General features: G+C 48.9%; 6 protein-coding genes across 6 annotated transcripts; 3 read left to right on the top strand and 3 right to left on the bottom strand.

Annotated features, from left to right (window-relative positions):
• Positions 1-46: 46 nt before the first annotated feature.
• Positions 47-2,359, bottom strand: N7516_009156 (uncharacterized protein; the record flags this gene model as incomplete). The annotated part of the gene is made up of 6 exons (XM_057221875.1): positions 47-499; positions 559-1,451; positions 1,510-1,901; positions 1,960-2,015; positions 2,083-2,236; positions 2,289-2,359. The coding sequence occupies 6 exons, from the start codon at positions 2,357-2,359 to the stop codon at positions 47-49; spliced, it is 2,019 nt and encodes a 672-aa protein (XP_057072147.1).
• A 789-nt stretch (positions 2,360-3,148) lies between these two features.
• N7516_009155 (cytochrome c oxidase subunit 7) lies at positions 3,149-4,032 on the bottom strand. The gene is made up of 5 exons (XM_057221874.1): positions 3,952-4,032; positions 3,696-3,774; positions 3,552-3,612; positions 3,459-3,490; positions 3,149-3,367 (listed from the first exon to the last, which is right to left on the bottom strand). The coding sequence occupies exons 1-5, from the start codon at positions 3,981-3,983 to the stop codon at positions 3,347-3,349; spliced, it is 225 nt and encodes a 74-aa protein (XP_057072146.1). The 5' UTR covers positions 3,984-4,032; the 3' UTR covers positions 3,149-3,346.
• A 247-nt stretch (positions 4,033-4,279) lies between these two features.
• Positions 4,280-6,801, top strand: N7516_009154 (uncharacterized protein; the record flags this gene model as incomplete). Its single annotated transcript, XM_057221873.1, has 2 exons — positions 4,280-5,993; positions 6,017-6,801. 2 exons carry the CDS (start codon positions 4,280-4,282, stop codon positions 6,799-6,801), a joined length of 2,499 nt encoding a protein of 832 aa, XP_057072145.1.
• Positions 6,802-7,151: 350 nt separating this feature from the next.
• N7516_009153 (uncharacterized protein) lies at positions 7,152-8,341 on the top strand (the record flags this gene model as incomplete). Its single annotated transcript, XM_057221872.1, has 2 exons — positions 7,152-7,518; positions 7,578-8,341. The coding sequence occupies 2 exons, from the start codon at positions 7,152-7,154 to the stop codon at positions 8,339-8,341; spliced, it is 1,131 nt and encodes a 376-aa protein (XP_057072144.1).
• A 307-nt stretch (positions 8,342-8,648) lies between these two features.
• Positions 8,649-9,410, bottom strand: N7516_009152 (thiamine-binding protein; the record flags this gene model as incomplete). The annotated part of the gene is made up of 4 exons (XM_057221871.1): positions 8,649-8,715; positions 8,783-8,885; positions 9,184-9,289; positions 9,345-9,410. The coding sequence occupies 4 exons, from the start codon at positions 9,408-9,410 to the stop codon at positions 8,649-8,651; spliced, it is 342 nt and encodes a 113-aa protein (XP_057072143.1).
• A 941-nt stretch (positions 9,411-10,351) lies between these two features.
• N7516_009151 (inositol-pentakisphosphate 2-kinase) lies at positions 10,352-11,467 on the top strand (the record flags this gene model as incomplete). The annotated part of the gene is made up of 3 exons (XM_057221870.1): positions 10,352-11,191; positions 11,260-11,401; positions 11,433-11,467. The coding sequence occupies 3 exons, from the start codon at positions 10,352-10,354 to the stop codon at positions 11,465-11,467; spliced, it is 1,017 nt and encodes a 338-aa protein (XP_057072142.1).
• Between the last annotated feature and the right edge of the window lie 296 nt (positions 11,468-11,763).

Below are 11,763 nucleotides of genomic sequence, written 5' to 3'. Positions count from 1 at the left end.
GAGTTAAAGATACACGGGGGGGGTTGAAGCCTGCCGTTGCAAGCCCTTAGAAATTCCCAACGCTTTCCCAGTTATCACCACTGCGCAGGAACTCCTGCCCCTGAGAAAAGAAATTGGCAGCAAGGATAGAGAACTCATCATTAGACATCGTCATATTCTGCGGGGAGGGCAAAGGGTTTGCTGTGTAGTCCTGGTTAGGAAAGGCGGTATTGGCAGTAAACGACTGAGACCGAAGATTTGGTGTACCTTGATCCTGGACACTCAATCGGAATGGCGGAGGCAAAGGAGATGTCTGAGATACTTCTGTGCCCGCAGAAGATGAACCGACATAAAGTGACTCCCCGAATAGACGCCGAGCAGAGTCTGTGTCGCTGTTGGATGAGTATTCGAGGATTTCCCAGAATCGGGACAAGTCGATTAGGAGGCTTTGGTTTTGCGCGCCTGGGTCTGGTTGGTAGGTTGCCGAGACTGCGTCTTCTAGTCGCTGTAACCTATGTGCCTGTTGAACGTGGTTAGATTGTTTGTTTTACCCGAGATATAGAAGATGGAGGTTCATACCAGTCGAGCCATGTGCGGCCACCTTTCTCCCATGGTTTGCACAAACTTGACACACTTGGCGAATCTTTCACGTTTGTGTTCTCTGATAGTCAAATCATCCGTGAAACTGAGTTGCAGCTCGATTGTAGCGACAACGGCGGCGCTATAGCCTAGCAACGGATCTGATACTAGAAATGACTTTTCTTCAAAGCAATTGATGAAGTGAATGATCCAGGTTGTATGCGAAGAGATCAAGTCCGAGGTATGTTGCAAGAAGATCTCTGGGATAGTACTCCGGAAATTCCGAAGACTGAGCGAGAGAAGCAGTGGATGATTGAGTAGACACAGGCTGGTATGATACATGAATTGATTCAGAAACCACGGGCCCCAATATTCACGATGTGTCTGTAATTCCTCGAGAGTGCGTTCACCGAGGTTGGCTGGCTTGAACCGATGAAGATATGGCATGCGAGTCTCGAGGTCCATTTGTAAAGCGAGAATTTTCGAGTATTCGGAATGAGGAGACCATGGTGGGACATTGCTTGGACGTCCGTGAAGGCGCACGTATCGTGCTGTCCTTGCGAACACTTCGCTCAGTACTACCACATATGCAATGATTCCCTCATCTTGCATGTCACTTCGCCGTATTTCGCCGGTGGAAGGTCCCGGAGAGAGGAAGCGAGGTGGTCGTGCCGGGCTTTGGGGATATGGAGGGCCTCCGGCTTGGGGTATGTCCGGGATCGGGAAGTCGCCGCCGTGTAGTCGTTTGAGAAGACATATACTCCAGAAGCAGCGTCTGCGCTCTTCGCGGACTATGACGCTGGTTGATGAGCGGGGCTCTTGTCCAAGATTAGCACATTGTGCAAGGTTCATTGCTAAGCTGCTGTGAATGCTGGAACGATGTGTATTGCCGTCTGGTAGATATTATTAGCTCATGTTTCAATGTAAATGTTGCAAGTGCTAGGCTCGTACTCGTGAAGTCGACCAAGCTTAGAATACATAGACATTGAAGCGTCGAAAGCTCCACTGGCCCTTCGGAGACTCTTTTCATAACAAGGCCCCGAGCAACCTCAGCATAGCTATTTACCAGGCTGGTGGAATCAGCTCTGTTGTGGTGAGCGTATGAGAAGCGAAAGGCAAGTGCTAATATAGCAAAGAGAAGCTCCGTCTCGCGTGTCTGTATAGTGGAGAGAAAGCTATCTCTGTAGAAAAGAGGCAAAGGCTGAGAGTCACAGTATTGCAAATACAGCTCTGCAATAGGAATAATCTCCTCCCATGGTGGCAATGTTATAGATGAGCTTGGCATCGAGAATGCCACAGATGGAATATGAGATTCTGTGGGTATTTGCGGCTCACTCCTCGAGCTGTAGCATGTCTCTACGAGTAAGTAATTGCCCGAATAGGGATGGTGAATGTTCTTACCCAATTACATCCAGAACCTCTCCCACTTTGCCTTCAAGGCTTCGCAATCTATCTTCCTATGATAAGATCAGTATTTGTATATAGCAGGTGGGGCTTGCATTGAGAGATAAAAGAAATGCTCACCAAACCCCGAGATGTTCGAGTGTCTGAATCGTTGGGCCTTGGGCTCAACTCAGGAAGTGGCCGACGCCTTTCATCAGCGTATAGACATTGTTGCCGTAGTCTGGCACATAAAGAACAGACCGGCTGCTCTCCGGGGCATTTAGCTTTCTTACGTCTGAGAGATTGGTTAACAGCTATCTTTTTAAACAATTCGAGGGGAATGGTACCTGCAAGGCTCACAGGCCTGACGAACCCGCTTGGTAGGTCTGTCTGAATAGGTGAAACTCTCGTCTTCCATTGTTATATCTGCGAGAGTCAAAAATCAGGACGCACGGGCCTCAATGAGGACAGTCATACTAGGAGCATGGATCGGGGGATGTTCCAAGACTCCAATTGACAGATTATCTCAAAATAAATAAATATTTTCAGTGCATGCTCATGCTTCAAGGGGTATACGGATCTGAACGAGCAAAGCCGTATATTATGGCCTAGAGCCAAGAGTTACTAGTTAGCTCGTGAAATTGGCCAGTGGATATTCCGAGGCTGTGAAACAGCTGAGTCATCAAATGTAAAGCACGAGGCGTCAATTCCGCGTGCTCTAGATATATATAAATGAAGATATACATTCGAAACTGTAAATATGAACTTTTCCAAGACAATGCTGACTGTGATCACTGCTATGTTTGAGACTTTCAGAGTCTGTAGATGGAGTATCAAACCATCGGACATAGACTACATATGCATATGGCTACCGCGGAAGGTAGAGTACAAAGCTCTGTAAAAGGATATCGAAGATCAGACGTCCCCCCCGTGTATGTCTGATGACCAACCTTGGAATAAGTAGCCCAGACAAGTCATGCGCCATCCATTTCGAACCTCGCCAAATAAGTTATCTCTCAAATGTCGTAATATGAGCAATGGTGAACTTAATGCTTGGAAAGTTACCGCCACTTAGACGCTTAGCAGGTCTGCTCGGCTTCAGCTTGTTGCGAGTCATAACGCAACCGTCTTTATTTTATCAAAAACAGTATAACCAACTTGGAGCGAGGGATCCAAAAAAGGTACTTCTGTGGGACCAGGGAAACGATATATGGCAGCATCTCTTGGATTGGCGCTTGAATTGATGATATGTACAGCTCCAAATCTGCGTGGCTGCCAACCCATCTAACTCCTCCCTGGAGTAGAAATACACCATACAAAAAACAACCGACCGCAGCTTGGCTAACCAACGGAACTGGAAATGGCATCATTTATTTCCGCCAGAATAAGTATTGAGACCTATAATTTAGATCCAAGTCTTGTGGCCCTGTGTAAAGAAGTCAGCATGTGAACGTATTGAGTCGGTTACTCGTGCTTCTCGTCGGGGTATGAGAGGTAGCGAGTGGGGCGAAACTAACGAGAACCATGCGGCACATGGCGTAGGTGGTAGCTATTGTCAATTAGTTTTCTATCCTCAACTGGACCTCGTATCGGAAGATGGGTCCACTCACCAGCACCGAGGCCGTAGACCGAGAGGAGATAGGGGTACATGATGTAACCGGAGCGGGAGGTCTGCAAGACAATTATATTGTCAGTTTCTTGTTCTGTCCGAAGCTCAATTGAGGGCATATGTGCCCCTTCCGGGGTGTACTGACCTTCCACCATTGGCGCTTGCCATCGTGGTTCTGGAAGAGACGCTGGTAGTAGGGCACACGGTTCTCACGGAACACGAAGCTAAACGGAGCCAATCAGTTAGTATAACTCGTGGTAATATGGCGGGATGGCAGGTCCCCGCTGCCGCGTCAATCGCAATTGGACCCCGAAGATCGCGGGAGGAAATTCGATGGGCGCACTCTCATGATCGGGTTTGTGCGCGGGGGATTTATGCAGCGATTCGAAGGGAAGACGTACCCAGCCATGCGGGAGCTAGTAGCACGGAACATTTTCGCGGTTGTAAGCAAAGAAGGAGCGGGGATGTGAGGTACGACGTGGGCAAGATGGGGATGTGAAGTTGGTCCCGGAATGAGCTGGATATCGTGTCACGTGCCGAGCATCACCTGATCGAATCAGACGTTGTATCTGGTCATCATCCCAAAAGGGAAAAGCGCCAGAAAAGTCCCCAGACGCGTATTAACTTTTGAATATTCGGCAGCGAAGCCTTTGGATTGACCTGGGGAGCTTGAAGAAGGATGTTTGGCGTCGAGAATTTGCTTTCCCGACCTTCCTTTCTTAACCACTCATGCGCCCGGCGCTTCTGCGACTGTTGAAGAGGCCGTCCGCCGTCTCGATCCTTGACACACTCACAGCATCACCGGTCGGAATAGAGCAACTGGAGTTCAGGTACAGGTGTCTACGATGTCACTCGCGAAGCGCCACACAAGAAACACTCGAGGAACCCGACAATAACTCGACCCGGCATCAGCTTGAGGATCCATGCCGAGGGAAACGGCCATTCAGCTTTCCCATCTACGACATTGAGGCCTCGAACGAACCAAATACCCTTGAGCCCACGCCTCTCGTCGAGAGTCAAACGAATGATAACACGACACAATGCCCTACCAAACTTCTGTCTCTCCGACCGGACAAGCTTGAATTCGAATCGGACGTCGGACACCTCAACAACATTGGAACGCGATTAGTGGATAATCCGGAACATCGAAATAATTTTGATCTGTGGGAGGAGCTTCTTCGATACCGTCAGCGGCACTACGGTGGCAATGGCACGCTAGACATATGGGAAGGGTTGAGGGTTCGAGTGGATGGTGTAAGGCTTCCAGTTGCAGGAGAGCAAGCGGATTTCTTTTGGCAGAGCTTTGTGGATATGGGACTGAGGCGAGAGCTTTTTCTAAAGGAGGTTCTTGACTATGCTGTCATTATACGGGAACAGCAAGGCAGCCGATGGCCCCAGCTATATGAGCGCGTGGTGGGTGGACTTCTTGAGCAGGGCCTGACGAGGCGTGCGGTCGAATGGCACAAGAAACTTCAAAGTTCCCATCTAGCCAGCGCAAGTGATGTGCTGAAAATCCTTCCATCGGCGATCCGTTCTTCGTCTCTTCCGGCTGGCACGGAATTTGCGACTATGGCTGATCTTGAACGGTCGTCCTTGTCGCCGGGATTGCAGGCATTTCAAGCCATATGCTCCACGACACCCGACCATAACTTTTATGGTCCTGTCATTGCGATGCTCATGCAGCAAGGCCACGGCGAGGCGGCCATCTTAATGCATCATTTCCTTGCTCAACGTCAGGATCACCCACAGAGCCCCGACGAGATACAGCCATTGCTGGAATATGTTGAGAAATTTGGGCTACGGAAAGAGTTTAATCGGCTCCGTGGCTATGTCAAAAAGCGATTTGATACCGAAGCTTCGATTGATCAACCTGGCCCAATAGATACAGCCCCGAAATCCAAAGAGAAGGGATCGCAAGACGAAAAACCCTTCAAAGATGACATTGGTGCTAAGCTGTTTGCCACTCGTGCTCTCAATTTCGATATGATCGTTGGTGGCCTGAAGATGCTCGGTGTATCAGAGATCGGCCACCGGACATTGCGCGAACTAGCCACGAGAGCTCACGGCAACCAAGATCTTCTGGATAAGCTTAAAATACTTAAGCAGTCTGGCATTTCTATAGGAAGCACCGTCTTCTCGCGCTTAGTTCAAAAACTTGCAATCCAAAACCGCGACATTCTTCTGTCCGACATCCTCCGCAGCGATCAGCATTCTGACACTCTCGAAGACAAGCGTATGCAGGAGTCAATGTTGGTATCTTACTACATGGCCCGGGATTGGCGATTGTACAATATGACTCTAGCGGTGTTGATGGAACTATACCCGGATGCACCAGACCTCTACGACATCCATTTTCGAAAGCATATCGCGGCCTGGGAATTGAGCGCGGCGTCTAAGGTCGCCGATGAGCTAGTCCTTTGTGGCCGTACATTGGGCGAGGACAGTGTGGATTTCATGGCCGAGCAGATCCTCACCCCCGGCGAATGAACCATCGTCCGCCACCGGGTCAACGCCTGTCTGCCGTGGACGAAGTGATTTTCATCTTCAAGATTCTAAAGCGCGTGGTTCCCGCGGGAGGGTATGTCAGTGCTGCATTTTGGATTGAGATGCTCAAACGTCTCGGCATGGCAGATGCATGGGCAGACTGGGATAAACTCCGAGATTGCTGTCAGTGGCTCGTTCGTCAATACGCCGAAAGCCCTGGGCAGAAGAAGAAGCCTTGGGCTGATTTTCCATCCCCCAAACCGTCTCTTGATCCCATCCAGCAGGCTAACGGTCGCGATCGGCGGATGCTCGACTTAGTATTTAACCCACAAATGCAAGCCGCCATCGTCTCCTGGGGCTTCATGTTCCGAGTATTGGACACCACCGCATCGAAATTTGCGATCGCCCCGCCTAACTCCCAAACAGACGACAAGCTCATTCCATGGGTACGGGGACTTATTCTACTTCGCGAGCTGGAACAATCCGGTCTTCGTCTTGACAAGCGATTGATCTCACAGGCAGTTCGCCACCGGCTGGCTATGCTCTATAGCCACCATGTTCTGTCGGCGCGGCGTATGAACCGCATGCTACGGCGGCGGAACCCGTATCCTCTACAGCAAGTGTTGAACGATGTGTTCCAGGCCTGGGGCGACCGATCTCTCTTTGATGGGATGGAAAAGAACTTGGAGCAGTTGGTGAATCCGCCACGAGCGAGCAGAACGAAGCGACGCGCTCCGGGTATACGTTTGTCGCTTAAAGGACTATGAGTCCATGTATATTAGCAAAAATATGTAAATAATTGATCATAATACCTGTATACGTATACTTTTCCCCGCAGTGATCGTCAATCAATAACAGTTCATCAACTCGTATAATACGGAGGATGCCTAGAAGAACTGGGCTATGTCACAAATCAATAGGCCAATGGCGGTGCAGTTGTCGATCCACCAGATCTAAGAATAGTTGAGAGGGCAACGCGGCCTTGTAAACAATTTGTTATTTGAGCCTCTTGTGTTCTCCTTTTCTTTTTGTTTCTGATATTTCTGATGTTTCTGATTTATATTTGATCTTAATAAAGAGTACATTGTTACATCTCATACTTCATCTGTTTATAACCATGCGAGTATTCAACCTCCTGGCGTTGTTGCCTGTGGTCCTTGCGAACCCTTTGGTCCAAAAGCGTACGACAGCATGCAACAACTCTCCTGATCTCTGCTCCAAGTCCTATGGAGCAATTACACACCTAGGCGCCCACGACAGTCCCTTTGTGCGCGACAGTGAAAGTGGCAACTCGCTAGCTGCCAACCAGTACTACGACACTCCAACACAACTATCAGCCGGTGTCCGACTAGTAACAGCCCAAGTCCACAAGAGCAACTCCCAATGGCGTCTATGCCATTCCAGTTGCGACCTGCTCGATGCGGGGTTGTTGAGTGATTGGCTGGCGGATATCAAGACGTGGTTGGATGACAATCCAAATGAGGGTGAGTTAGTTCCGCAAGGGTGTTTAGAAAGACAATACTAATCGTCCGTCCCCAAACAGTGGTCACAATCCTGCTAGTCAACTCCGACGATGCTACCGCCTCCGATCTCAACACCGAATTCACAACAGCCAACATCACCGACTACGCCTACGAGCCTACCACCCAAGGCACCGCACCAACCACCTGGCCAACCCTCCAAACCATGATCGACGACGGCAAGCGGCTGGTCGTCTTCGTGGCTTCCATAGAAACCAGCACCAGCCACCCCTACCTGATGTCCGAATGGAGCTACATCTGGGAGAATCCATACGACGTAGCCTCCGCATCGAACTTCACATGCGAAGTGGACCGACCGGCAACATACAAGGGTAACAGCGCATCCGCACTATCGGCCAACCTCCTCCCATTGATGAACCACTTCCTGTACTCGAACAACCTCGCAATTCTGGATGTGCAGTACCCGAACTCCAGCTACGTGAGCACAACGAATGCCGCGTCCGGTGGAACGGGTAATCTGGGCACTGCGGCGACAACCTGTAAGAAGGCGTGGAATGGACGACAGCCGACTTTTATCATGGTTGATTTCTTCAACCGCGGTCCGGCGATTGATACCGTTGATAACTTGAATAATGTTACCAATGCGGTTGGTCGTAAGTCTGTCTCGGCGTCTTCGACTAGCGATGCCTCGTCGACGAGTAATGTGTTCAAGGCGCTTGTTGAACTTGCGGCATCGGCTAGGTCGGGGACGTCGGTGTCGATGGGGAATTGGATTTGGACTGGTGGGAACTGGGGTAATCTGCTCGGTGGGGGGATTTCTTTCTGAACTGGATGGGTTGGCCTCCGTATCTCATGTTTTGTTTTTATTTTTTTTTATTTTTGGAGCGTTTGGACGTTGGTTCTTGGATATCCTTTTGGGTCCTGCGGTATGGGGCTGTGCCCTGACTGGACGGTGGACGGTTGCATAGTGCAGGGATATAGGGTATTTGCATTCGAGGGCAAGGCGTTTTGGATTAGAATTGGGATGGGATAGGATTCCCCAGAAGATCTAGTCAAATAGGTTTCTACGAATGGAATGATTCAAAGTCAATTGTCTGTTGTTTTCGGCTTTGGAGTTGAACTCCTTCTCGACTCTACTTCTTTCCCAATATCTCCTGCACCTTGGTGACCTTATCCTCAAAGGACTGCACTTTATCAGTCCTAATATGAACGATTAGCAAGAAGAAATGGATTACGCAAGATAAGATGAGCAAGGAGGATAGGATACCTAGTTCCAACTCGAACATCAGTATGAATCCGAACAACGCCCTTCTGATGAATAATCGTATGCGCCTGTCCGATAACCTGATGAACCCGGTCCCAGGAGCCTTCTACAAAAACAAAAAGAGTCAGTAAATGTAGAAATAGTGTCACACAGGCCTGTCAACTCTCAGCTCTCAGCTCCCTCTCTCTCCTTATCTCCTGTGATTTCAGTTTCAGCTGCATGGACAGATACAGCCCACAGTTGGTGGAGATGAGGGGAACGAGTTCCACATAGATAGGAACCAGAACCGGAGTTGGAACTGCGGAGGTGACCGAGGTATACTATATGGTACTATAAAAATACTACATAGTGTAGTATAATAGTTATATAGTATTATAGTCTTGCGATAGGTACTCCGTACGTACCGAGGGTTGTGCCTGCGGAATGCATGACATACTTCAAGCCGCAGGTTTCAACCAGTCGCTGGATGTCGGCGACTTGGTCTGCGACTGAAGGCGAAGAGGTGCCAATCTGGGGTTATGCTGTTAGTTGTGGAGGTAGGAGGAAGCATGTGGCTTGTGTGTACGGGTTGCTTACCGGGACCAGGCAGAAATCGACGACACAGTGGGCGGGGGTTTGCGATGTTGGCCATTTTGTAGATTGGATGTGAATAGAATATTGGTGTTATATTGGGAGACGGGGAGATGGGGAGAGGGGGAGATCAGAGATATAAAATCGAATGTTGGGATGAGATGAGGATGTGGTCAGTGTGACAACGCCATATCCGCAGGGCTGAACATTGACCTTTTTACGACATGTTGACTCATTTCATTATTTACTATATAACTAGTTATATTATATATATTATATACTACTATATATAGTACTATATATACTATATATACTATAGTACCCTCGAGCCTCCAATTCATCTCAACATCTCACATCTGCATAGTCTCCTGCATCTCTACAGTTTAAGAGAAATTTGCTGACCGCCTCATCTGGTTTTGGTTCTTCTCCTAATCCAAGGGATTTCCAATATTTATATATATATATATATATATATATATATCTTGATAGAGATCTTCTATTCTATGATTTTCCTCTTTTACCTCCTTTAGTATGATCGACCCCGGGGGTACGCCACGGGTTCCTCTTTAAGTCCCCACAACTAAACCCTTGGATTTTCTTAAAAAGTGAATGTCGGGCTTCTTTGTCCGGATTCCCCGTCTTTTTTTCTCGAAGTCTTCTCCTTTCGGTTCATCCGTTAAGAGCTTTGTGTGTTCTTAATGCTCTTATTACTTGAATACTGGAATACTGAGATCTTCTCTGATTGGATCTCCCGACCTTGGAAGTGTGATCCGGCTGAACTCGGTTTAGCCCCCTTTGGATCTTGAGCCTCTCACCACTCTGGTATATGCATAGTCCACTACGGAGTAAAGCCCATATTGTTTCTACATTCTCAACTTTTCCCACCTTGGATTCCAGTCAATACACATTCTCATCGGTGGCGGGGAGAACTAAATTGTTCAGCCACGTCATGATCACACAGATAATTTGGATTTCCACCCCCAACGCTCATCCCTCTAACGGATGACCAAACCCAATCTACTCGAACTCCCCTCGGGGGTTCAGCTCGTCTATCTCGCTGAAGGAGGAGCAAATGTGATTTATCGATTTGTTCGGATTCCAGTCGCCAAAAAAGACACCAAAAGGCCACTATCTCCACCTGCACACGACCCGGATCATTGCCACCTACCAACCCAACTCGAGGGGAAATTACTCCGACTCCGCAAAGAAACCGCGGCCGACATCTCGTACACAGAGATTGTACGCAACTTCAACACTATCATCCGACCGTTATTCAACCCGGAAGAACTAGTCGACCAAACCCTTGTCAGACTCCCAGAGGGTCTTCTCACCAGCTGCAACGAGCAACTCCGCACCGCTGAACTAAACGGTGCGCGTCCCAAGAAACGCCATGGCAGCTATCTCTGTCTACATGAGCCGTTTGGCCTGCTCATCACCGACATGACTACGGCCGGAGACCCAGGCGCCATCCTAGCCGAGCTGAAACCAAAATGGCTCAACCAGTCGCCATCAGCGCCCGCGTCAGCACAGCGATGTCGGACGTGTGCGCTGAGGGAGATGAAAAACCGAGAGTCGCAACTCCAGGGTCTGAAAGCGCAGCGGTCGTTCTGCCCGCTGGATCTGATGTCGGAGCAGTATGAGAATGTGCTGCGGGCGACGGGGCTGATCAAGGGGTGCAAGGATCGATCGCGACTGGCTCGTATTTTGTATCGGAACCCGACACTACAGAGACTGCAGTCGTTACAGAAGACTGAGAGGGATGTAGGGTTGCAGGGTCCGTCTGCGCAGTCCCGGGAGATGTCGCTTGCGATGACATTGCGGGACTGTACGATGTTTATCAAGGTGAGTTTCATGCTGCAAAATTGGGGGTTTTCCTAGTTAACATCAATTGAATATTAACCTCCCCGCAGATCCCACATGACGAAAAATCACCTGTTGAAATCCGCCTTGGTGACCTCGACCTTAAGACTGGCGCCGGCGGGAAAGCTGCATACTGGCGAGACCTGGAAACACGGCTGATTGACAAGGGCTGGTATCGGGGAAGCAATATCAGTCAAGATTCGGGCGACTGCGCTTTGCACAGCCCGCGAAGACCCCTCTCAGTCTCATTTGGCATGAGACTATATCGACCTCGTCTGGAATGGGGACTCGTGTTATTGATGCATTGCAGTTTTTTTCTTTTTTTTTTTTCTTTTTTGGTTATTTGAGCATAAGACGATGGATGTCTTGAGTGTGATTGGTGTGACTCTGGCTTGTATAGTATTTTGACCTTTATGATTTTATTTTTGGGTGGCCTTTTTGTTGTTTCACGGGTTGGTTTTGGGCAAGGGTGGATTTTTGATATTATTCTTTAATGACTGCACGTTTCTTCGAATATGAAATATTAAGAAAGAAAACATTTGGTATCAGTCGAC

This window comes from Penicillium verrucosum (genome assembly GCF_028828655.1).
Source record: "Penicillium verrucosum strain IBT 35672 chromosome Unknown utg000003l_segment0_segment0, whole genome shotgun sequence".
NCBI lineage: Eukaryota > Fungi > Ascomycota > Eurotiomycetes > Eurotiales > Aspergillaceae > Penicillium > Penicillium verrucosum.
The sequence above is the reverse complement of the archived record's forward strand: the minus strand, read 5'-3'. Positions and strand labels throughout refer to the sequence as shown.